This window comes from Leptonychotes weddellii, chromosome 6 (genome assembly GCF_054177405.1).
Source record: "Leptonychotes weddellii isolate Sample4059 chromosome 6, ASM5417740v2, whole genome shotgun sequence".
Lineage (NCBI taxonomy): Eukaryota > Metazoa > Chordata > Mammalia > Carnivora > Phocidae > Leptonychotes > Leptonychotes weddellii.
In genome coordinates, this window is record NC_138374.1 from 60,848,545 (window position 1) to 60,875,041 (window position 26,497).

The window sequence follows — 26,497 nt, forward strand, 5'->3', positions numbered from 1 at the left end:
GAGATCTTTATTTAAATCTTTTATTTAACTGGTTTCCACTCTTGGGCACAGCCTTGTTACTGCCAGGTGGAGGTAGAAGGGTATACTCCATGCTCGGCTTCCACTGACATCCAGGTGGAGGGAGTGCTCCTTGTTATTGCTCGGTAGGGCTGAGAGCACCAGAGTTCTGCGGCTCCCACATCACCACCACCATGGTCTCCATGACACTGTGGTGAGGGCTGGGGCGGCTCGTAACCAGCTACCCGAGATGAGAGTCTCAGCTCCATGCTTGGTCTTCTCAGACACCACCCTGCTGTAGTGAGGTTCTCCGGCCTCACTGGGGGACATCCAGCCCTCCCGCCCCCCCGCCCTGTCACTCAGCCTTTGCTAGCACAGGTGGGGGTGGGGTCACAGATTCTCCTGTGCTGTTTGGCTGCAGTAGAGCTGTTGATGTGTAAAGGTTTTCTCACTTGCTAGGCTGCCCTTACCTGGCCCTATGGCTAGACAGAGCAGCTTTCTGTGGGTGCTTTTTAAAATCTGCACCCATTGCCATTTCCAGTTGCCAGCTTGTTCAGCTCCAAGTCTGGGGTATGTGAGGTGAAAGGAAAACCCAAAGAACTCACCCCTGTGTCTTCTTTTCTCAGGCCCCAAGGTCCCTGGCCAGTCTGCCTTCTTTGCTACGCTTTTTAAAGTCTCCATATGTTTCCTTTATATATAATATCTAGTGTCTTAGGTTGTACTGAGCAGGAAGAATAGGAAAAAGTACTTCTATTCCAACTTTCTGGAAGCAGAGGTGTACCTTAGCGTTGAGTATAATTTCTTGTACATTGCATTCTACATTAGACAGTTTTTGTTTTTACGCTCCTTCCTTCAACACCGTGAAGATACTGTCTCACTGCCTTCTGACCTTGGGGTGAGGAACCTAGTTTCTTTATAGGGAATTTTTCCATTCTTCCTGCCTTTATAGTCTTTGTTCTTCCGTTTCACTGTGATGATGATATGTTTAAGTGTGGACTTACTCTTATTTCTCCTTCTCATGGTTCACAGTTATTTTTGATCTGACAGTCCTTTTAGTTTTAATTCTGTTGAAATTCTTAGTCATGATTTCTTTTAATATTGGCTCTATACTACATTCTCTATTTTTCCATTCCCAAACACCTGTTAGACCTGTATTGGATCTTTTCCTTCAATCCTCCATATTTCTTAAATCCACATGGTTTCCTCTCCTCGCAACTCTTTGTTCTGCCTTCTGGTAATTTTCTTCAGTCTCTAGTCCAGTTCATAAATTTTCTCCTCATTTTTATTGATTCCTCTTTTTAACCCATCCATTCATTAATTTTAAAGACTACAATTTTTATTTCTGGACACATTCTAGAAATCTAGCTATTCTTTCATATTATTGCATTCTTATAAATTAAATTCCTTTTTTATGGTATTTGTCATCTTGAGTAGACAGTTGACCCATGAATAACACAGGCTTGAACTGCGCAGGTCCACTTCCACATGAATTTTTTTACAGTGTGGTAATGTAAATGTATTTTCTCTTCCTTATGATTTTCTTAGTAACATTTTCTTTTTTCTAGCTTGTGAGAATATAGTGTATAATACATGTAACATGGAAAATATGTGTAAATCTACTATTTATGTTGTCAGTAAGGCTTCCAATCACCAGTAGACTATTAGTAGTGAAGTGTTTGGGGAGTCGAAAGTTATATGTGGGTTTTTCAACTACACAACATGGGATGGGGGAGGGGAGTAGTGTCAGTGCCCCTAACCCCTGTGTTGTTCAAGGATCAACTGTACTTTATTAAGTTCTTCTTTTTTTTTTAAATCAAATTCTTGGAAGCATAATCTGTCTGCAGATGGCTGACTCACTTGTGATGGATTGTTTCCTTGAGTGTTTTGTAATTTTAGATTGTGAGCTCATCTTCAAGGAGCTGTAAATGTGAGAATCCTGTGTGTTCTGCCAAAGTAATTCTTCCAGGCATCCTAGTCATGTCACTTTCATTTTTATTGTTGCTCATTTCTTGATTTAGAGGTTCATTGTCCACATGGTTATTTAAATTTGAATTTCAAACTCACCTATCATACAAGCCCATGATCAAAGGGAAATGTTTTTCCCATTCATTAAGAGGCCAGGCAGAGTGAAAGAAGGCTCCTCATTTCCCTGAGCTAGTGAATAGATTTTTTCCTCCAGCCTACCCTTTCACTTCAGGCTGAGCTTTGAAAAGAACTCAGATTTAGCTCTCTACTCATACCTCCTTCACATGGGCGCAAACTCTTATGCTCTGTCCCACACACGTTTTAAACTCAATACTGACGCATCTGGGCCCCTACTGCTTTTTTCTGTTTCTTCTCTTTCCCAAGCATATAGAATTTTCCTTTCTTTCCTAAAAGCTCAGTTATGCATTTTTTTTTTAAATGTGGTATATTTTATCCAGCATTTCTAGATGTTTCACCCAAAAGGATTTTCAAACAAAAAGGTTTTCTACTATATTATGAATACTTACCTGTTTGAGCTACAAGAGGTAGAGTATGAAGAGTTTGTTGGAGGGTTGTCTGGGTGGCTCAGTTGGCTAAGCATCTGACTCTTGGTTTCAGCTCAGGTCACAATTTCAGGGTCATGAGATCAAGCCCCTCATCAGGCTCTGCACTCAGCGAGGAGTCTGCTTGAGATTCTCTCCCTCTCTGCCTCCCCCCGCCCCCCCACTCTGTCTCTCAAATAAATAAATCTTAAAAAAAAAAAGTTTGATGGAGGAATTTTTACATGTGGATATTACATGTCTCACTTGTCTTTTGTCCAGCAAGGTGCAGTTCAGTGGATATGTTACTCTTTTGCCTGTTGGGAGCTATGGTACAATCTAGGTAACAATTACCATAATAAAGTACATTTAAGCAAAACTTCCAAAGCAGAAAATAACAGTGGAACAAGAATCAAGCTAAAGTCTATGTCTAGATATATGAGTTTTTGTTCCAGGATCACACAGATTTGTGATACTCATTTTTCTGTGTACATATGAAACGTAAGAAACATTTCAGTTTGCAAATACAAATTATTTTCTTTGCCAGTATTTATTGTTTCCTATATATTGGCAGCATCTTTATTTGGCTCTCACCTTTTTCTGTTTGCAACTTATATGATTGACTCTTGAACAGCAAAGGGGTTAAGGGCGCCAGCGCTCAGCACAGTTGAAAACCCACATATAAATTCTGACTCCCCGAAAACTTAACTCCTAATATCCTACTGTTGACTGGAGCCTTACTGATAACATAAACAATCAGTTAACATGTGTTTCTTATATTATATGTATTATATACCATATTCTTAAAATAAAACAAGCTAGAGAAAAGAAAATGCTATTAAGAAAATCACAAGGAGGGGGGCACCTGGGTGGCTCAGTCGGTTAAGCATCCGACTCTTGGTTTCAGCTCAAGTCATGATCTTGTGGTTGTGGGATCGAACCCTGAGTAGGGCTCTACACTCAGTGCAGGGTCTGCTTCAGATTCTTTCTCCCTCCCCCTCTATTCCTCTCTACTCATGCTCTCTCTTTCTCAAATAAAATCTTTAAAGAAAATCACAAAGGTGGGGGGGAGCACATGGGTGGCTCAGTTGGTTAAGCGTCCAACTCTTGGTTTTGACTCCGGTCATGATCTCAGGGTTGTGAGATCGAGCCCTGAATCAGGCTCCACACTCAGCACAGAATCTGCTTGAGATTCTGTCTCTACCTCTCCCTCTGCCCCTTCTCGTGAGTGCATGCTCTCTCTGTCTTAAATAAATAAATCTTTTTTAAAAAGAAAGAAAATCACAAGGAAGAGAAAATACATTTATAGTACTGTACTGTAAAAAATCCACAATAAGTGAAACCATGTACTTATTCAAGGGTCAACTTTACAGTGTATTGGGCTTTATATTTTAAATAGAAGAAGATATTGAACAAAACTGAGAAATTCCAGTGTTTTCATTTTAACCTGGCAATCTTAACCTTTGATTTCTTAGGTTATGAAAGCTGTTCAATGAACATGACTAGATTTGGCATGTTTTATTTTGTGTGTCTATGTAGAAAAATTACATAAGATTTGCCATTTTCCCCATTCTTAAGTCTGCAGTTCGTTTGCATTAAGTACATTCACGTTGTTGACAGCCATTGCCACAATCTATCTCCAGAACTTTTCATCTTTCCACACTGATACTCATGTCCATTAAACAGTACCTCCTCATTCCCCCCTTCCCTAGCCACTGGCAGCCACGATTCTACTTTCTGTCTCTGAATCTGACTACTCTAGGTACATTATGTAAATGGAATCTACAGTGTTTCTCCTTTTGTGACTGGATTGTTTCCCTTAGCATAATGTCTTTGAGGGTTATCCATGTTGTAACATGTGTCAGAATTTCCTCATTTTCAAGGCTGAGTAATATTCCAGGGTATGTTTACACCATATTTTGTTTATCCATTTATCTATAAATGGATACTTGGGTTGCTTCTTTTTGGCTACTGTGAATAATGCTGCTGTGAACGTGAATGTGGCATGCTTTAAAAACATGTGGTGAGAAACATAAAACTTGTTATTTTTAAATGCTTACAATTCTAATAGCATTATCCTGTAAGTTTATTGCCTGTAACCATGTAAAAATCATGAGAGGTTAAATAGGCTTCATCTTTGAGTGATGATTAATATAGTTCTGAAGAAACAGGTCCCCCTAAGTGTCAGCAAATAAATAGGCTGTTTGGACTTACGTGGGGGAGAGAAGGAGCCAGGGCTAGGAGAGCTCGGTCTGGGTTTGGAAAAGGTATGTGGAGGTAACACTTTCAGAGGTGCAAACCAGGGAACCAGGGACACAGAGCAGGGTCTTCAGGGCCTCAGAATGAGTCCAGCAGCGGGGGGTTTGCGGTGGTGGGTTCTGATCAAGGTGTGAGGGGTGGGGGAGGGAGCTCCTGTCTCAGCAGAACTAACGTTCTTTGCTAGCAGAAAAAGCAAAATTAATCAGTAAGGCAGCGTGGGGCTACTGATGCTACATCATGCTAATTCAATTAACAAATTCTGGAGAGTCTTCATTTCCATTTTATGGAAAATAATATTCCAAATTAAATATATTACTCTGTGTAAAGAAGAAATGAAGAATTCTTTTTACACTGAATGAGACAAATTTCCTACTTTATTCAAAGGACGGCTTAAGCCGTCCTTCCCTCAAGGTGCAGATAAGGAAATAGAAGCAAGACCACAAAAATCTGCAAGGGTGGGGGAAACATACCTGTTTTTAAAAAAGAAGAAGGGTGTGGACTTCTCAAAGCCTAGAAGTTTCCCAGGGTTCTTCTTTTGTACAGAAAACACTTGAAACTTCTAGACTATTTTTGTCCCTGCTTATTCATATTTCTTTGAATAATGACTAGCAAAGGAATGAATTTTACAAGAATAGTCTTCAAACTTCCAACATCAAAGGAAGTTTTCCCATGAGCAGTGTTTGGAAAACCACTGAATTGGCATGTAAAGCCAAATATCAAAAAGGTGAAAATGTAAGTTGACATGTTTTTTGTTGTTTTCACAGAATAGTTGCCTCTTTTTTCTGTTAAATTAACAAGTAAGATTTTATTAACTTTTTTTGATCATAGTCTAAGAATAAATTTGTAGCACATGTTTTAAAGTTATTTTTCATGGTCTCTTTTTGTTTTTCAGATTTTTTGTTTAAGTTCTTGGTTATTGGAAATGCAGGAACTGGCAAGTCTTGCTTGCTTCATCAGTTTATAGAAAAAAAATGTAAGTGACATCAGAAAAAAAATGTCGGTGTTTGATGCATGTCTTCCCGTGAGTGCTCTCTTGCTCAGATTTGTTTATAGCAAAACTTCTGAATATTATTTCAGGAAAAAAGTTACAGCTTAAAAGTATGTTAAAGTAACATTAAAAGTTTATGTTATATTAAACTTCTAGCAGTATGACTGAGTTTTTATTATTTCAGTTTTATGGTGGTTCATTGTTCAATATATTATCATACTGTGCATTGTCCAGATACTCCAGTACATTGCAGATATTGAAATACAACAGGGTTAGGCAGAAGGCCACAGAGGACTTTGCTTCCCTGACAGGGAGCTGCCCAAGAAGCCCGAGTAGTACATTGTAGATAAAACAGTCCTGTTGGGTCCTCGGTGGCTTGTACTGTAGTGAAGGCAGTTATTGTCATCAGTTCTGGTTTGCAGGTTCAAGAAGCAGCTTTAGAGCAGTTAGGGGGTGTGTGCCCTTGGGATGGTCCCCTAGAGTTGGTTAGACTCAAGTCCAGGTCTTTTGACCACAGACCCATCTTGTTGCGATTGGCTTGCACTGTTTTGGTAAGGGAAATTGAATGTTTAATTCCAAAGTATTGTAAAAGACTTGTAAGTTTGAAAGCCCCTTAAAATAAACAGTGCTTTTACAATCATGAAAAGAATTGTGGAGGATGACCTGTTTCACGGCAGTCAGGTGAAAGCACAAAAACAGATTTACTTTCACTGAACTGCAGTGCATCTTAAGCATGTGCGCCTGAATGGTGGTGGGTAAAATGGGGAAACAGACAGCAGAGGAAGTCCTTGGCAAGGAGCTTTGAAGAATAAAACTGTAGAAATTATTCTGCTACTTCCGTTTTCATTATCCAAGAGCTTGTTGGGACCTCTGTTTAGTGACCCGGAGTCAGCGTGGGTTAGTCACGGAGCCAGTCCTCGCTGAATGAGCAAGTATTCACTCACTGGGGGAGTCCAGGTCTCTTCACAAGTTGCCAAGACTGCATTGTAGCATCTCAGAAAAAAATGCCCCAAGGATATTGGGTCCAGAACCCGCCTCCTTATCTTTGCATCCTCCCCCTGTGGCAAGCTCTCCCTTGACAGTCCTCCCCTAACTCCTCACCAAGGAGATGGGTATGTGTGTTGGGTTAGTCTGCATGGTCTACAGCATGATGGGAAAGGCTTCACTTTATTCGTCTTGTGGCCATGCTGTAACCAGGACGCCCTTGGACTTTAGCCATCACCCTTGAGGCTTTTACTCTGAGGTTTCTTGGTAGCTTGAATTCTAGAATGTCCACACTAGTTCCACATCATCTGAGACAGGCTGGTGTGGTCAGTATTAACCTGTCATCCCCCCACCCCTGGCCCCAGGAAACACTTACGGTTCATTCTAGGTGGGTTTAGTGATCTACTTATTTTGCCTGCCTCCCAATACAGATAGTATTGACTTCTCCAACAAATTCATTCCAAATTACTGCCACACAATCCTCAAATTCATGCAAACTCAACAGCTATCATATGCTCAGAATTTTTGTTGTTTGGTTTTGTTTTGTTTTGTTTATCTTCTCCTCTTTTTCCCTTAATCTTTGGTATCCATCAAGTTTCTTTTGGGGGCTACAGGAAGTACTTTTCCTTCCCTTTTATTTCTTTGGACTATTTATCCATTCAAATAGTGGAAACGGTCACCACCTCGTTCCTGACTGAGTTGCAGTCTGTCACTGGGCTCTAAGCCCTTTAGGCTGGCACCCAGGTATTTTGTGCAGTCCCTGTGTGTGAGTGCCCTCCCAGTGGACAGGTAGATATGATTCTCATGTGGCATAGCCACTTCCAAGCCTAGGCTTTAAAATGAATGGTTTGCTTTAGGGGTTTTGTGAAGGAGCCTTATCGTCTCTTTCAGAATAGGAACTGTATGTGTATTCTGTTTAAAACAGTGAGTGCTTCTTATCAACTGACTATTGGAGAAATGAAAGGCTACAGTAAATTATATTTCCATTGACTTTAACCCTTGATTTTGCTTGTTTAAATCTGTATGTCTGTTTCTTTAATGTTCTAAAATAAATATCTTGTTCTTTTTCTTTTTCAGTCAAAGATGACTCAAATCATACAATAGGAGTGGAATTTGGTTCAAAGATAATAAATGTTGGTGGTAAATATGTGAAGTTACAGATATGGGATACAGCAGGCCAAGAACGATTCAGGTAGCTTTCTCTCTGATTTAATAAAAATATTTAAAAATTGGATTTGAAATAACCAATTATAGTCTCTTCATATATATAGTTTCCTCCTCCCTGCACAGATTTCAGAAACTTCACCTCTGGAAGCTTTAAGACAAGCTAAAAGTCAAGTTTTCTCCATGCAGCATTGATTTACTAAAGAATGCATTCGAATCTCTCGAGTGAGCGCACTCTAACGTAGAGGCTAATTTATTCTTTGGGACCAGTGACTACACTGGGAGGACGTGGCATTGCGTATCCTGCAGTAATACTTTTAGATTAAAATTAAGGCAAAGTAATAGCACAGCAGTTTTTCTCTTTCACTTTTAAGGGAGAATTTTTAAAAACCTCTTTTGACATTTTTGTTTGTTTGTTTTATACTAACTAGAGCATGTTCTGATGGTTGATACACATTCCACCAAATATTCTCTCCTGCACATTTTTATTACACTACAGTCATAATTGATGTTTGGGCAGACCACTGCAGATGAAGTTACATGTTTAATATTCTGTAAGTACTAAAGCAAGAAAGTGGATTAATATTAATATTGTAGTAGTGGTGTTTGAACAGATACACGAAGTCAAAATAGAACAGATATGCACAGTCTTAAAATTCAGTTAAGTAAAACTCACTCTCACTTATAGCATTAAAGTCAGGTGTATATTATATTTGAAATGTTCAATAATTGTTTGCTTCAAAATCTTTAATCACAATCATTTCTTCTGGAACCACTGATTAAACATTGTGGATTCAATCCAGACTTATGTTTTCTCCCCCCAAACCCTTGCTGAAATGACTCTAAAACAACTGAAATGGCATGAACTCACAAAGACCCAGAAAGGGGGAGTACATAGTTATGATGAAGAGATTTCAAAAAAAAAAAAGCGTAGCGATAAGGAGTGGATGGTGACTGACTGAAAGCCGAGGGAGCTGCGCCTTAAGTGCCTGTAACAGGGGAAGGCCAGCGAGCTGGAGGCCCGTTCTTCCCGCTGAATCCGGGAAAAGGTCAGGCTGAGGAAGCACCGGGTTCTGCAGGAGGGACGGTTAGTGCTTCCATATGCGTGTGCATGCACCCACCTGAGCAGAAGTTCAGTCTCTGAGTTGAAGCAGGGTCAGCGTGCATCATAAGGCCCAGCAGAGGCAAGGATGAGGGAGGGACTGAAAGGAGGGAAATTAGTGCAAGTCTGCACCCCCTAGCCCCCCTCCCCCACCTCTTTCCAGTTGCTGGCAGCCAGGTGTATATGTACTCTCAGGCAGGAGAAACAGAAAAATGAATAGCTCCAAAGGAAAGGCCTAAATATACTAACATTTTGGCTTCCCCAATAAAACAGCCTAATCTCTGTAATTTTCTACCAAAGAAATGAGATCCCAGATGTATTGGGCCCACCTCACACCAGATACAAATGAATGGGGGGAACAGTTCCAACTAGTGTATATCAGGTGACATTTCAGAGGACAAGGATGAAGTGAAGATACAAAAAGATCCCAAGAAGAAAAACAGTCACCTTGAAGGACTAGCAAAAGGAATTGCATTACACTGTTCAACAGCAACTTTCGGAAGCTAGAAGATACTGAAGCCTTGCCCTCCTAACTCAGCATGGAAAATTCCTTTCCAGCCTAAATACTAAACTTAGCCAAACTGTCAGTCAAGTGTGAGAATAAAGTCAGAAGGCCTTTAGATATTCAAGTATAGGGGAGAAACATAGGTTATCTTTTCACGTATTCTTTCTTAGAAACTTCAGGAGGATATACTTCATCAGCACAAGGAAGTAAACCCTGAAAGAGGAAGGTGAAGTCCAGCCAACAGGGGACCCAGCCGGGGAGACGAGCCAGGACACAGGTGTCACAGGGCGGCCGTCAGGAGAGGGTGCTGCCTGACAGGGGGAGGAGGAGGGGGAGATGCAGGGAAGGGGCTGGGAGCGTACGAGTGAGATAGAGTCTTACCTACCAAAGCAGGAAGGCAGTAAGCCCTGAAACTCGTAAGTCAGATAGTTTCATAAGCATTTTATAGAAATATGGAAGTAAATACCAGAAAAACAAAACTAAGATCCATGGAAGTAGGGACATTTGTATTTTGTTGTTATTGCTTCTCCAAAGCCCAGGGTAGAATCTAGTACATAGATGTTTAACGTGTATTCCGTTAATGACTTAATTTAGGAAAAAAAATCAAATCCAGAGGCCTTGGGAGTGGGGCTCCCGGGGAAGAGTGAGGCAGGAGACTGCAGACTTTCACGTCGGGCCTGTTAGCAATATTTGCTTTCCAAACTAGGTGCCTGTATTACTCTGGTTTAAATTACTTTTGAGAAAATTAAATACCTCAAAAAAGTACTTTTCTTAAGCATTTAACTTGTATACTTGAGTAATTTGTTAGACCCCATGTGTCAGGGTACAGTGAAATAAATGACTTAGTAGCAGATGTAATTTAGTTTCTCTTGAGAACTCTTACATACCTCTTTCTCTAGAAACCTGCTGGTTTCTAGAAACTAAAACAGAAAAAGAGTTGTCTCTTCACATATGTGGAAAAGAGCCCTCCCCCCCCTTGGAGAGGCGACCCCGGGAAGAACTAATGATCTGATCCTGCTCACGCGGTGCCTGTCTGCCATTTCTTAAAGCATATGCCCCTCTGTAGAGCAATCTAAAGGTAGAAAGGGGAAGCTTCAGGCTACCTATCTGCCTTTGGAGTTTAGGAGCTAAAAATACATTTAAAAATAGCTGCCCTTTTCAAAGTATCAAAGTCATAATGAGTCCTTTTGTTTATTGTTGATAAGGTCCCCAGTTCTCTTTTTGCCCTAAAGGGAGGCAGTGTTCTGTGGTGCCTATTTTCTGACACCAAATTGGCTGGGGGGAGGGGGGGGCGGGGAGGCGGGGTCGGGGAGGCGGGCAGGGTTTTCCATACCAGCTCCAGTTCTCTAACACCAACTCTGTGGCCAGTAGTTCAACTTAATTCTGATTCTCTGGAGTTAACATCAGGTCCCAGAGACTAAGGGTCCCATCCCACAGACCTGCTCCCACTTCATACACCAGTCACAGGTTCCCATGACCCATCCCCCAGGTTCAATAATCTGTTAGAGTGACTCACAGAACTTAGAAAAAGCACAGTATTTATTGTCGCCAGTTTATTATAAAGGATACAACCCAGGAACAGCCAAATGGAAGAGATGCATTGGGCATTGGATATAGGAATTGAGTGCTGAGCTCCCATGCCCTCTTTGGATGCACTACCCTTCCAGCACCTCCAAGTGTTCATGAGCTCAGAAGGTCTCTAAACTCCATCATTTAGGGTTTCTTTTTGAGGTTTCAGTAGGTAAACAGGACTGACTAAATCATTGCCCCTTGGAGATTGAACTCTATCTCCAGCCCCTGAGCACAGGGAGCCTTGTAGGTCTTGATGAGGAGTTTGGTTGCTCAGGAGAATAGACTGAGGGACACAAGTGGCAGTGGGGACATGCATGGTAGTGGGGACACCAGCCATAGGTGACTGCAGGGGTCCAGGCAGAGACTTGGTGATTTGGATTATGATGGTACCAGTGAAGATGGCGGGACATGCACAATGTAGGATACGTTCAGTTAGTGTGACGGAACCTGACTGATGGGTCCAATACAGAGGTGGGCAAAAAGAGGAGGCGAGGATAAATACAGAGCTTTCTGGCTGTGTGAACAGAGGGATGGTGGTGCCCAACCTCACCCCAAACCAGGATGGACCTGCAGGCTGGGAAGCAGAGTGTTTTGTCTTATAAATGTGAAGTACAACACGTTCACTAGGCAGTCATATGGAGATGTTGGGGCAACAGCTGGATCTTACAGAAGGAGGCTGAGCTGAAGATGACATTGGAGTCCAGGTGTGAATAGAAAAGAAAACCCAGAACTGAGCCCCAGCACTGAGGAACTCCGGTATAGACAGGGCAGGCTCAGAAGAAGGACCCAGAGCTGGAGGAGGAACGCTGGCTGGTGGGAGAGGAGGAGGTTGTGGCTGCAGAGGTGCAGCGGGGGAGGCATCCGGGGAGGGGCGAGGCAAGGTGGAGGGATGAGGACCAAGAAATGCCTCTGGGCTCAGCACTGCGGAGTAGGGGACATAGACCGGAGACGAGGTGAGGAGAAGGAAACAGCAAAGACAACTCTTCGGAGGAATTTAGATGCAGAGAAGAGCTCTGAAAGGATCACGCTGCATATCTTCATGTATTTTAAGGTGGGAGGTACCAGAGCACATTTTATGTTGCTAATGGGGAAAAAAAACCTAACAAAGAGGGAGAGACTGATAATACAGGGGAGAAAGTGTTACTGAAAGTAACCCGCAGGACCGTGAAAACGGCTAAGACGTTCAGAGGCACTCGGTGGAGACAGGTAAGATAGATAAAGCCATGTTTCCTTGTTAGTAAGTGGGGCGAGGCAAAAGGTGAGTGCGGGGGGTGGGGGCGGGTAGTTGGCTGTGGGTTCCTGGTTGGAAGATGAGCCAATTCCCCTCCGCGGACTTTCCTTTTCCCTGGGAAAGAGTAGGGAGCAGCTCTGCAGGGACATGGGGAAGACCTGGAACCCCCAGAGGAAGCAGAGTAGGATTGCTGAGCACTTAGTGTCCATCTAGCTCTCTCAAGTGCTTCGCCTCTCCCTGTAAGTTCAAAGATAATCTTAACTTCTGTGGGAGAGTTTCATCTACCTGTTAGAAAATGACATATTTGTCTCAGCCTAACGTCCCCCCACTTCCTAGCATTTCTGTGACATGACTTCAGACAGGAGCCCCTCATACATACATTCAGATGTCTGAATCATTTCTGTTTTAAGCAACGTCTGTCCCCGTGTCAAGGTTTACAAAGAAAAATGGGTGACAGTGCTCAGTAGTAAAGGATCTCGATTGGCTGGAAGTAAAAGCAGTATAATTCTTTCAGGTCTGTGACGAGAAGTTATTACAGAGGTGCTGCAGGAGCGCTCCTCGTCTATGACATCACCAGGTAATGTGAACTCCCCCACGGGGAGGCAGCTTGGGGCTCTGCTCCCCAAAGTCTGGTCTTCCCAAGACGCACCTGCGTGTAGTGTGTGTTTTGCGTGTCAGGGAAGGCAGTGTGGCTGGGAATCTAGAATCCCCTCAGTCCTTTCATTTGGGGTCTTAGAGGTGTTTGATTCAACCCCTACCACTACTTAACCGGTAAGGAAATCTTTGGGTGAGGTTTTAGATACATAAAGCATCCCTAGTGTTTCATTGTGTTTTTTAGCATGATGCTTTGATGCTTTGATATATTCCTCAAGGTTCACAAAGTGAAAGTTTACGTATGGTAAATTATTAGAAGTAATTGACATCGATGAAAGTTGAGGGCACAGGCTTTGCGCCCCGATTGCCTGGGCTCAGACCTCAGGTGCAGGTTACTAGCCGTGTGATGTCCTCGGGCAAGGTGCTCTAGCTCTCTGGACTTCGGTTTCCCTGTCTATTATATGGAGTAATGATTGTGTTATGCGATTCTCAGGTGGTTAAATTGGTTAATGTAGAGCTCTTGGCACATCATAAGAATGTGAGTGCACTGTCCTGTGTGTAGCTATCACCCACATATCACAAATTAAATTAAAAACTTAGCTCCTTGGTCTCACCTGCCACATCTCAAGTGCCCAGCAGCCACATGTGGCCGGTGGTTGCTGTATGAGACGGTGTGGGTTATAGAACATTCTTGTCCTTGGAAGTCCCATCAGACAGTGCCGATCTCAGTGTTTGCTGGCACCACCTTAAAAATGTCATCTCCACCCTATCCGCTGGTGGCCGTCTGGGTAGGAACTTGCGCAGCTGAGAGGGTGTCGCTGTTGCTGTGATGCACACCCAGTCTGCGTGTTCGTGATGAGGCACACTGGCGAGGAAGCGGGCAGCTCCTGGCCCAGCCCGCCCGCACTTGCTCAGGTGGTGGAAGGCTCAGCTTGCCAACGTGCCAAGTCATTCGGCTGTCCGGGAGCGCCGGCAGAGCAGACGTATCCCCAGATGTATCCGAGCCGAACACAGTAGATCTCAGACTTGGTCCTGGGGTTAGACAGACCTGGTCAAGCCCTGCCTCTGCCGCTGGCTGCTTGTGTGACTTGGGGCAACTTAATCAAACTCTCTGGGTTCGGGTTTCTCATGGAAAAGGGGGATAGAGTCTGTGTCACAGAGTCCTTATAAAGAACGTGATAAATTCCTCCAGAACAAAGTACCGCCATATTGCACAGAGCTGGTAAATGCAGCAGATGTTAGATCTTGCTCACCGATGCCGCACATAATTGAGCTAAGAGTTAAGAGCTCAGTAAATATTTGTAAAATGAATAAAGGAACATCTGTTTCCTTTTGCATCTTGATCGGGCAAAATCAAACAGCAAAATATCTGACTTGCGGTTTCATTTTTCTGGAAACAAAACAATCACACCCTGTGGTATGGTGTGTAATGGGGCATTCAGGCTACCTGTGTTACCTTAAAGGTTGTCGACATTACCCTGACGTGTGCAAAAGCAGTGTGTGAGTAGTGTGAATGACTGGAAAGAGTTGCTAGCTTTATAAAATACATGTACTATTTTCACAATCTTATATTACGCAGCCGAGAAACCTACAATGCGCTTACTAATTGGTTAACAGATGCCAGAATGCTAGCGAGTCAGAACATTGTGATCATCCTCTGTGGGAACAAGAAGGACCTGGATGCAGATCGTGAAGTTACTTTCTTAGAAGCTTCCAGATTTGCTCAAGAAAATGGCAAGTGACCTTTTACCTACTACTGCTTTTCAAATGGGCAGATTTGGGGGTAATAACATTGCTTTGAATTTACACCTATTGGAATTTTAAGATTAAACGTTACTCAAGAAATGTGAAATTTCCCAGTGTTTTCAGTAAAGTTAGACTTACTTAGCATATTTTCACTATACTGCATTCTGCCTACAAAGGTTATGATGATGATAAAAGCAAATGTACTAATATTCTGTTATGACTTTTTGGTCTAAGCACAGGCCTTGGTCTAAAGTTAAGTTTGTAATAATTTTTAAAGGCCCTAATCGCATGATGGCCTGTCCTTTTTTCTAATGTAATTTGGAGCTAATTTGGTAAAACGTTAGTTCTAAATAGAAGGGGAAAATGGTGGAAGAAATACTGGGTTCATTGGTTTTATTTTACTTACGTTAAATTGAAGTCATTTGGTTATATGCCTTTGAAAATTCTCTGAATTTCCATATAGAAAACCAGAGAATGACACATAAAATTAATGGTTGCTTATAGATACGGAATGATCAGAATTGAGACATTTTAAAGAACTTTAATTTTTAGAACCAGTCAAGAACTTAAAATATCCTAGTCTCGATTTTCAGTTGGACTCTAGGACTACCAAATTATATTCTTACAAATTGACTGGTTTTATGCTAAGAAAATAAGCATGTGAGAAGAACAGAAGCTATCGTGAGCTTGTAAATACAGAAGCAAGGGTTAGTAACTGCTCTGGTGGGTAAGAAAAGTATGAGTCCAGGGAGGACCTCGTCACCGGCAGGATGAGAAGCTGCAGTGTAGCACCCCCCCCGCCCCGTGGTATCTGTGGTGACGTGAAGAGTATTGGGAGAATATTCGTCTCGTGTTGACCGCAGGGCGGCTTCAGGCAGCCTGCTTCCTCACCGTGCATCTTCAGTAGACGAGGGCCAGCACAAGATACCCGACGCTGGTGAGGAAGGCTGAGAGTTCTTCTAGCATTTAACAAAATATATTGACATTTATTGATTCTGTATTTGCAGAAATATGTGGTTTTTAAGTAACAGATTCCATTTTGCCTGCTCTTCGGAGAGAATCCTCAACAGGCTGTTGGTACCTCAGTTGTGATCGCCTTCTAAACGTAGCTTCGCATTTTGTTTGCTGTCACTTTTAGAGCTGATGTTTTTGGAAACAAGTGCACTAACGGGGGAGAATGTGGAAGAGGCCTTTGTACAATGTGCGAGAAAAATACTTAACAAAATTGAATCAGGTAAAAGGCTTTCCATTAATAAACTTGTCTTCAGCATATTTTACTCTCTAGCTCAGGAGTACCACTTTTTAATTTTCCAGGCGTGATTTGGTCAAAGAGCATTCTCTCTACCCCTGCCAACCTCAAATTGCCACTTACGGTCTCGAAGGCCTTGCCCCCGTGGCTGAGGCAAGGGCCCCACTTTTCCAGAATGGCTTTGTTGCACCACTGGTGAAAGAGGATGGGCAGTCAGGGTTTCGGCGACAGTTTGCTTTTAGAACCCCAGCCTTTTGTGGTCCACGGCTTAGAGCAGGAAGATTGGATCTTCGTCCAGTCTCTGCCAACACCTCGCTAGCCCTGCTGGGCCAGTGGTCCCGTGGCATGATGGGGGACCGCCTGTGTGAGATTAGGAGAGTTATAGATACGTGCGTGATGTTGATACTTGCAGCTTGGGCATCATGGAGAGTTATTCCTGAAGCTAACTGAGTGTGCCTCAGTAGTAACCGGTCTCATTAGTGTTGTATTTGTTGCTTCAGGAAAAGTGAATTTAAAATAATCCTAATTTAGGCAGCTGACAAAATACTCTGTAATTGTCATTTATTAAAGTTGAGTTTTGGGGCGCCTGGGTGGCTCAGTCGGTTAAGCGGCTGCTTTCAGCTCAGGTCATGATCCCAGGGTCCTGGGATCAAGCCCCGCATCAGGCTCCTTGCTCAGCAGGGAGCCTGCTGCTCCCCGCCTCTTGTGCTCTCTCTCTGTCAAGTAAATAAATAAATAAAATCTTTAAAAAAAAATAAAGTTGAGTTAAAGATTACCAAAATTATATGTGGACATTCACTTTTTAATTGATTCACTCAAATATCTGAATGTCTGTTCTTTGTCAGGTGCTGGGATACAAAAATGATTTAAACATAACCCCTGCCCTCAAGAACCTCTTTCATGGGAGACAGCAAAAAATAATTACAATACGGTGTGGTGGTACAATAACTGAAGGGTGCATAGGATCCTGGGATCACACAGAGAAGGGGAACCTGCCTAGCTAGGTCATGGAGGTCGTGTCCGAGAGAGTTCCAAGAGGAGGTGACAGCCGAGCTCAGTCTTTCACAATGTGAGGAAGAGTGAACTGGCTAAGGGAGTGGGGAGGAGGTTAGTCCAGCAGAGGGACAGCATGATTTGAAAGTAACCGGAAAGTAGAAATCACTAGAACAGAGAGACTACGGTGGGATGGCAGGTGAGAAGGTTGGAGAGGCGGCAGCCAGGCTAGTGATTCTCATCAGGGATCTGGAACTTTATCTTGTGGGTTACTGAGTCTCAAGCCTGGCTGTACACTAGAGTCACCTGGGATGCAGGAAAACTCAGATCCCAGGCCCCACCTGTCGAGATGCTGATTAATTGGGCTTAAGTATGGTTTAGGCCTCAGCATTTCCAAAAGTGCTCTTATGTGATTGATTGTAGAGGACTGGAAGCTATTCAAGGATGGTAAGCAGTGAGCAATATGGTCAGGTTGGGACTTGAGATAAATCATGTATGTAGGTGCCATGTTGAGGACAGATTGAAAGGACAGGAGACCAGGATGCCAATTAAGGCATTTTTGAGTAATCCGAGTAAACGATGACTGATGAAAGCTTTAAGGAGGATGTGGAAGTAGAGACGAAGAGATACAGATGAATCCAAGAAATATTTTGGTAGTAGCACCATATGACTCATGTGCTAAATAGGGCAGGGCAACTGATTTGGGGGTGGGGAGTGGTGGTGAGGAGGTGGGGTCAGGAAGGCATGAGGAGCCAAGGGTAACTAGATGTCACACTTGGGTAACTTGGGAAAGAGATGTCATTAAACCAGAGGATAAGCAGTTCCAGGGGATGTAGATGATTCTGTTCTGGACGTGTTCCCTTTGCAGTACCACTGGCACAAGGCCATGGGATTATCTCATAAGCTCTGGGGAGAAGTCTGGGCTGGCCGTATACATTTGGAAGCCATCAGTACCTAGGAGTAGTTGAAACTATGAAAGGAATGTGATCATCCGAGAGCAGTTGAGAATGAGAAAAGCAGTGATCAAAAGCAGAACCTTGGAGACAGAGATGGAGAAGAGGAACCTAGAAAAGAGAAAGAGAAGGAAATGGTCAGAGATGTATGGAAAGAACCAGGGGAAAGTGGGTATCATTTCAGCCAAAACGATAAGAGAGTCAAAAACTTGTTCACTATCAAATGCAATAGAGAACAGTCTCCTCAGCTAAGAACTAAACTAAAAAATATCCACTGGGATGGGTAATAGGAAGTCACTGGGCATGTTTATCAAGAACAGCTCCGGTAGAATTATGAAAACAGAAGACAGCAATTGAGGAACAAAGAGGAGGTGAGAAAGTAGAGTGAGTGTTGACTCCTCTCTTGAAAAGAAAAGGTATAGTAGGGTCCAAAGGGTTAACTTAAAGAGGTTTTGGTGATGGAAGAAATGTTAGCATGTGTGAATGCCGAGAGAAAACAAGGGAAGGGAAAGGAGAGGAGGGTGGAGAGATGACAGAGACAGTAGGGTGCTGGGTGAGGTGCAGGGAGAGAGGGTCAAGGGCCCAGATGGAAGAGAGGGACACTTCATCCTTGTGGATTTTCTTGATCTGAAAACAAAAAAATTTTTTTACTAAATTTGTCACAAAAACAACTGTTAACTTTTAAAGACTCTGTAACATTGTTATTAAAATTGGCTTGGTGTTGAGTATTATTAAGCTTAGCACAAGGTTTTATTTAATTACCTTGCTACCTTAATACTGCATCCATGGATATAGTACATATAAGTTGACTCAGAAAATTTTCAAGATGTATTTCTTCTGAGATCATCAAAATCATAATTACATCTAGGTGAAAAAATATAAAGGTGTAAGTTAAAATTTTTCAGCAGTACTTTAAATTTTCGGAACAGGCAGTACATTCATATGATTCAAAAACTGCTGTTTCCTCCTTTTTTTTTTTAAAGATTTATTTATTTATTAGAGAGAGAGCATGCACACATGTGAGCCTCCGGAGGGGCACAGGGAGGAGGAGAGAAGCAGACTCCCTGCTAAGGGTGGAGCCTGATGCTGGGCTCCATCTCACCACCCTGAAATCATGACCTGAGCTGAAATCAAGAGTGGGTCACTTAACTAGGTGAGACACCCGGGCCCCCCTCCTCCTCTTTTTTTACACAAACCTTAACATACTATAAATTCTGTACCTTGCTTTATGTACTTACTAGACCTGTGGATCATTAAATGAACATATAGAGACTTCCATATACATATGTATGCTAATACACATACATACATACATGTTGTGTGTGTGTGTGTAATATTCAGTTGTCTGTATTGCTATGATTTAACCAGTCTACTTTGGACATTTGGAGTATTGCCAGCATTTTGCTGTCACAAATAATATTGCAGTAAATAACCTTTTATATATCATTTCCCATGTGTGGAGTGTATGTATAGGATAAGTTCCCGGAAGTAGAATTGCTAGGTGAAAGAACATAAGCATTTGGAATTTAGGTAGAGGCTGTCAAATTCCTCCTAGCATGGTTGTAGCAATTTTTAATCCCACTATAATGAATAAAAGTGCTTATTTCACTGAAGCCATGTCCACAGGGTGTATTATCATACTTGGGTTCTTACCAGTCTGGTAAGTAGGAAATGGTCTCTTTGTAGCTTAATTTTAAATTAATTTATCTTTGTATACACAATATATTCATATAATTCCAAATGCAAAAAATAAAAAGCGGATACAGTGAAAGTCTCCCTCCATTACAACCCCTCTTCTGTCCCCAAGCCATCTAAAACTCCTTCTTGAAGTCAGCTATTATTCTCACTTTTTTTTTAAGATTTTATTTATTTACTTGAGAGAGAGAGAGCAGAGCAGGAGGGAGGGGCAGAGAGAAGCAGGCTCCCCGCTGAGCAAGGAGCCCGATGTGGGGCTCGATCCCAGGACCCTGCGATCACGACCTGAGCCGAAGGCAGATGCTTAACCGACTGAGCCACCCAGGCGCCCCTATTCTCACTTCTTCTTGTCTCCTTCCAAAGATATTTTTATGCCCATACAAGAAAACATGTATATATTTTTTCCTTATTATTCAAACCAACTGTTTATACACAGTGCTGCTCTGCACTTTGCTTTTTTCACTTAGTATATTTTTGGGATCACAGAAACATAGAAGCTTTTTTTAAAGAAGACTTGCTTGGTCCTCAGGTGAGCTGGACCCAGAAAGAATGGGCTCTGGTATTCAGTATGGGGATGCCGCCTTGAGACAGCTGCGGTCACCACGTCGCGCACAGGCCCCAAGCGCTCAGGAATGTGGTTGTTAGGAGCAGCGCCAGAGTGTACAGGTAGGTGCTCTCATCACAGCGTCTGTGCTGGCCCTCTTACCTTAAACTCTGTTCACTGCTCGGGAGTTCTACACCTGCTTAACTATACAGCTTGTCATTGCTTTTGCAGCTACATTATGAAACCCAGAGGTGATTGTATAATTAAAATTAAATATTTCAACAACAGTGGAATACACATTCTGAGCTATAAAACACAGTTGAACAAATTTAAAAGAATAGAAATCATACAGACTACAGTGGAATTAAACTAGAAGTCATTAACAGATAACTGGAAAATCCAAAATATGTGGAGGTTAAACAACAGAGTTTTAAGTAACTCATGGGTCAAAGAAGAAATCTCAAGAGGAATTTAAAAACATTTGAACTAAATGAAATTCAAAACACAACTTATCAAAATGTGGGGGGATGCCATGTAAGCAGTGCTTAGGGGGAAATTTATAGCATTGAATGCATACTTAGAAAAGAAAAAAGATCTAAAATCAGTCATCTAAGTGTCCACAATAGGAAACTAGAAAAAGAAGAGCAAACTAAATCCAAAGTAGGCAGAAGAAATAATAAGAATTACAGCAGAAATTAATGAAATTAAAACTAGAAAGTCAGTGGAGAAGAATCAACAAAATCAAAGCTGATTCTTTGAAAAGATCAATAAAATCAACAAGCCTATAACCAGGCTAATTAAGAAAAAGGGGAGGGACATAAATTACTAATATCTGAAATGAAAGAGGGGACATCACTGCAGATCCTATGGACATTAAAAGGATAATGAAGGAACACTATGAATAATTCTATGCCCACAAACTTGATAACATAAATGAAACAGACCGATTCCTTAAAAGACATGATTTGCCAAAATTCAAGAAAAAAATAGACAATTTGAATAGGTCTACATCTATTAAAGAAATCGAACCAATAATAATCTTCCAAAACAGAACGTACCGGGCCCAGATGGGTTCTCTGGTGAATACTACCAAACATTTAAGGAAGAAATTATACCATTTCTCTACAATCTCTTTCACAGGAGAGAAGCAGATGGAGTATTTCCTGCCTCATTCTATGAGGCCCGCATTACCCTAATTCCAAAACCAAAAACATTACAAGAAAACTACAGCCCAATATCTCTCATGATAGATGCAAAAATCCTCAATAAAATATTAGCAAATCAAATCCAGCAATGTACAAAAAGAATTATAAACCACATCCAAGTGGGATTTATCCCAGGTATGCATAACGGGTTCAGTGTTCCAAACTCAGTTCATGTAATCCATCACATCAATGAACTAAAGAAGAAAAATTATATGATCCTATCAAGAGAAAAATCATTTGACAAAATCTAACACCCATTCACGATGAAAATTCTCAGTGAACTAGGAATAGAGGGGAATTTCCTCAGCTTGGTAAAGAATATCTACGGAAAACTACCACTAACATCATCAAACTTGAAGTTTTCCCACTATTAAAAGGAACAAGGTGAGGATGTCCCCTCCCACCACTCCTTTTCAACATCATCCTGGAAGTTCTAGCTAAGATAAGAAAAGGAAATAAAAGGTATACAGATGGGAAGGAAGAAGTTAACTGTCTTTGTTCACAGATGACATGCTCATCTATAATGTAGAAAATCTAAAAGAATCCACAGACTCCTACCTAAGCGCTTATACAGCACGGTTATATAGCAGGATACAAGGTTAGTAGACAAAGTCAATCACTTTTCTCTGTATCACTGATGAACAAGTGCAGTTTGAAAATAAAAACAATACTCTTTACATTAGCATTCAAAAAAAGAAAATGCTTAAGTATGATTCTGACAAAATATGTACAAGATCTATATGAGGAAGACCAAACTGATTCTCATGTTTCTATGGAGTGGCAAGACCCCGAATAGCCAACACAGGATTGAAGGAGAAGAACAAAGTCGGAGGACTGGCTGCTGGAGTTCAAGACACTATCCAGCTACGGTAGTCAAGACAGTTTGGTATTGATGAAAGAAGAAACAAATAGATCAGTGGAGGAGAATAGGGAGCCCAGAAATACACCCACATAAGTATAGTCAACTGATCTTCGATGAAGGAGCAAAGACAGTCTCTTCCACAAAGGTTGCTGGAACAACTGGACATCTGCATGCAAAAAACAATCTAGACACAGACCTTCCACGCTTCACAAAAATTAACTCAAAATGGATCATAGACCCAAATGTAAAACATGAAACTATAAAACTCCTACAAGATAACGTAGGAAAAAAACCTAGACTTTTTAGATACAACACCAAAGGTCCATGAAAGACCTCATTGATAAGCTGGACTCCATTACAAAACTTCTGCTCGAGGAAAGACAACAAGAGATGCCGCAGACCGTGAGAAAATATTTCTAAAAGACATGTAATAAAGGATTGTTACCAGATAGACAAAGAGCCCTTCAAACTTAACAGTACGAAAACAACCCAATTTAAAAATGGGCCAAAGACTATACCAGACACTTCACCAAAGAAGACAGTAAGTATATGAAAAGATACTGCACAGCATACATATGTCGTCAGGGAAATGCAAATTAAAACAACAATGAGATAGCACTACAACATACTTGTTAGAATGGCCAAAATACAGGCCGCTGACAACACCAAATACTAGCAAGAATGTGGAGCAGTCGGAACTGTTACTCATTGCTGGTGAGAATGCAAAATGGTACGGCCACTTTGGAAGACAGTGTGGCAGCTTCTTACAAAGTAAACATATCTGTAAATATGGTCCAGCAGTCTCACTCCCTTGGTATTTACCCAAAGGAGGTGAAAACACAAAAATCTGGGGCCCCTGGCTGGCTCAGCCGGTAGAGCATGTGACTCTGACTCTCAAGGCCATGAGTTCAAGCCCCACGTTGGGCGTGGAGCCTACTTAAAAAGAAAAAAAGCAAAGAAAACACAAAAATCTGCACATGGATGTTTATAGCAGCTTTATTCGTAATTACCAAAACTTGTAAACAAGTAAAATGGCCTTCAGCAAATGGATAACTAAACTGCGTACATCCAAACAATGGACTATTATTTGGTGCTAAAAAGAAATGAGCTATCAAGCCATGAAAAAGTGGAGAGGAACTTTCCTTGCATATTACTAAGTGAATGACACCAATCTGAAGAAAAGGCTACATACTGTATGATTCCAACACTATGACATTCTGGAAAAGGCAAAACTATGACAATAATAAAAAGATCAGTGGTTGTCAGGGTTTGGGGATGGGAGGGATGAATAGACAGAGCATAGACAATATTTGGGGCAGCAAAAATACTCTGTATAATACCGTAATGATGGATACATGTCATTATATATTTGTCCAAACCCATACAATGTACAGCATCAGGGCTGAACCACAATGTAAATACTGGACTTTGGGTGATGACGATGTGTCAGTGTAGCTTCATCAGCCGTAACAGATGTACCTCTCTGGTTCGGGATGTCGCTGATGGGGGAGGCTCTGCATCTGTGAGGTCAGGGGGCATATGGGAAATCTATAGACTTTTCCCTCCCTTGTGCTGTGAACCTGAAACTGCTCAAAGAAAGCCAAAATCTTATTAAGAAAAAAGTCGTAAAGCAACCACTAAAATAATATGACAAAGAGTTTTGGCTAATAAGCCAAATTTAAATTTGGAATTTAAATGGGATAAACACATAATTAATCTAAATAATCGAAAAGAAGGCAGAAGGAGGAAAGGAGGAGGAAAGAACAGAGCGGACAAATAGGAAATGGTAGATTAAACTCTACCAATTAAAAAAGATGTTCTGCTTGAAAGAATTTAAACTATAGGAAATCCTTAGGCTCATGGTCAGAAAGAAAGGAAGAGTGGTAGGTGGTGGGAGTAATTGGGATAGAGATTTTTCTGCCTTTGTATCCATAAGGAGACATTTTGGGTAAACTGAAGTCTAAATGTGTGGCTAAAATAGAAGGCTTATATATAAAATTCGCAAATGGAGATTTTTACCTTTCTAAAGCTTCCTTTTTCCCATTTACCACAGTGGACTTTTTTATGTTCCTACCATATTATCTAACAGGTGTAGGTAAGTTTAAGTAAAGTTGGAAGTTACGTTCACTAAGTCCCTGTGGGACTTTAAGCTATATTTGTCTGTACTTTTATAGTTATGCATATTTCTAAATCACTCTTTATATTTTTTAGGTGTTCATACAGTGGTATTTGGGACACAGTTGTCGGACCTTGAAGAAGAAGTTTTTTACCACCATCTTTTTCTACTTTATACAGAAGTAGATATTTGTGCGAAGAAAAATAATTTGGGGTGTTATGTAAGCCCGTAGATGTGGCAGAGCAAATCATATAATAACCAATCTCATTAAATGGACAGTACCATTAGGTGTGTACATGTATGTAAAAAGTTTCTGTTTCCTATTTCCCTTCTGCTCTTGGTTTCAGTCCTGACTGTGTGCTGTGTATACTCTTGTACAATCTGTCTCCACAGCATGGTAGCTGATGTAGGGTATGATAGAATGCTGCTCTAAATGCAGTCTAAAATTTTGTGTTTTTTTAATCATACGAACTGAAATCTGTTAATGGTGAGGTGTACTTTGATCATCATGTCAGGTATCTTGCACAGCGTACTCTTTAGGACCAGATAGTCAAAGACTCTGGCGTTGATGGCCAGTGCGGCGCTCACTTCGTTCCGTTTGCCACAGTCCACAAAGTGTTTACATAATCCACCCTTGAAATACTAGATCAGTAGTTCCTCACATACGGAAATAAAATGAAAAATGGAGTTTTTCCGTGAACTTCACACTGTCCAGCACTCCAGCGATTTGAAAGTATCTTCATCCAGATCAGTTCAGGAAGCATAGCCTGAGTACCTGCTGTGTTTTAGGCACTGTGATCGGCACTAAGGATTCTGTTACCTTCTCCCACACTTACTAGGAAGTCGATTCTGCTTTCAGCTCTTCGTAAATGTGATGGACGGTGTAATTTGAGGCTGCTCACCTGTTTCCGGTTGCTCTCTCTGGTCTCCCTGCTGGAAGACGTTGTTTGTTACTGTGCTTTTCCTGGGATTCAGTGTATGATGTCACTGCCTCTTTTTTGAGTCTTTTATTGTTTTGTGTTCATTTTAAGGAAACCCACTAAATCAAGTTAGTATTAAAGGAATACCACTCATTAAGAAATTTCTGTATAGCTTTCGCTGAATACTTAAATGCCTTACTACAGTTATCAAGTTGACATGTTTTTAATTCACCTAAGGTATATTGAAGTATAATATATATTGTATTACAAAGACTTGTTCTAATATTTTAAAATGTCAATGCAAAAAACATATAATAGAACTTTTCTTTAAAGTTGAAATGCAGTATTATTTAAGGTTAAAGGTTAAAAAGCATTCTTCACCTTCTGTATGTTCTTTCACTGTGACTTTTAGCTGCAGACTGATTGGTAGATCTCATTACCTTTCAGTTAGAAGCTGCCCACTGCTTTTGTTGTTTGATTTAATCAACAGAGCACAGTGGCATCACAGACTCTGGAAAGTGACTTGGATAAAAATATCAGTATGTATCTGTTTGGGGTATTTTAATTTTGCTTTTTTTAATGCCATGGATATTTCATTTTGACAAGTCAGAATGTGAAGCAAATTCTCAGACTGAACTACTTCTGGGACCTGGCTGGAAGAACATTCGATTCAATGTCTCATTTATGGTAGTTTTGCAGGCTGCTCACTTTTGAACAGCTTTTTGCATGGGATAGGAGCATGTCTGTTCTACCACATCGGCTTATTCAAAAGCAAGAATTTTTAAAATAAGATGTTAAGTTGGTTTATAAATGAGCCTATTCATTAAACCACAGGTCCTGCATATAATTCCACATCCTTTGACCAATAAAAGTTGCTGGAGAACCAAACCATGGTGGTTCTTAATAAAAGCCTTCGGGAGAAATGAAGAAGGAAGATAATTTACTGTTGCTCAGTGGAATGTTTTCCAGCACCCTCAACCAATTCTCTGAGTCTGCAGAGATCCTAGCGGGGTGGCCAATTCCGTTCCCATTATTATCCACCTGGAGATAACGCAGATCCCACAGGTTCCGGGCGTGGTCTGCCCTGCCCCTCAACGCACACGCACACTTCAGCGCCAGGAGCAAGCAGGTTACCTGTGCTTCTGACCAACCAGCTACAAATCTGAGATTCCCACAACCCCCTTGCTTGGGTTTGATTCATTTGCTAGAATGGCTCACAGAACTGAGAAAAACCATTTACTTGCTAGAATGCTGATTTATTGCAAAGGATACAAACAACCAGATGAAAAGATACATAGGGCCCAGGCTGGAAGG

At 41.4% G+C, this 26,497-nt stretch overlaps 1 protein-coding gene and 1 non-coding gene across 4 annotated transcripts in view; both read left to right on the top strand.

Annotated features, from left to right (window-relative positions):
* The window catches only part of RAB4A (RAB4A, member RAS oncogene family), a 46,602-nt gene extending 20,531 nt beyond the window's left edge, over window positions 1-26,071 (top strand). The window contains exons 2-8 of one of the 3 annotated variants that reach the window (XM_081824234.1): window positions 5,653-5,733; window positions 7,810-7,924; window positions 12,821-12,883; window positions 14,480-14,634; window positions 15,785-15,880; window positions 20,066-20,202; window positions 24,359-26,071. In XM_081824234.1, the coding sequence (XP_081680360.1) occupies window positions 5,653-5,733; window positions 7,810-7,924; window positions 12,821-12,883; window positions 14,480-14,634; window positions 15,785-15,880; window positions 20,066-20,181 (626 nt within the window). In that variant the 3' untranslated portion in view covers window positions 20,182-20,202; window positions 24,359-26,071. Of the gene's footprint in view, window positions 1-5,652; window positions 5,734-7,809; window positions 7,925-12,820; window positions 12,884-14,479; window positions 14,635-15,784; window positions 15,881-20,065; window positions 20,203-24,358 lie in introns of those variants that run through there. The other 2 variants (XM_081824236.1, XM_031035291.2) reach the window with 2 other exon arrangements.
* On the top strand, window positions 23,000-23,074 carry TRNAQ-CUG (transfer RNA glutamine (anticodon CUG)). The gene has a single exon. It is a non-coding gene; the product is annotated as a tRNA-Gln (tRNA).
* Window positions 26,072-26,497: the final 426 nt, after the last annotated feature.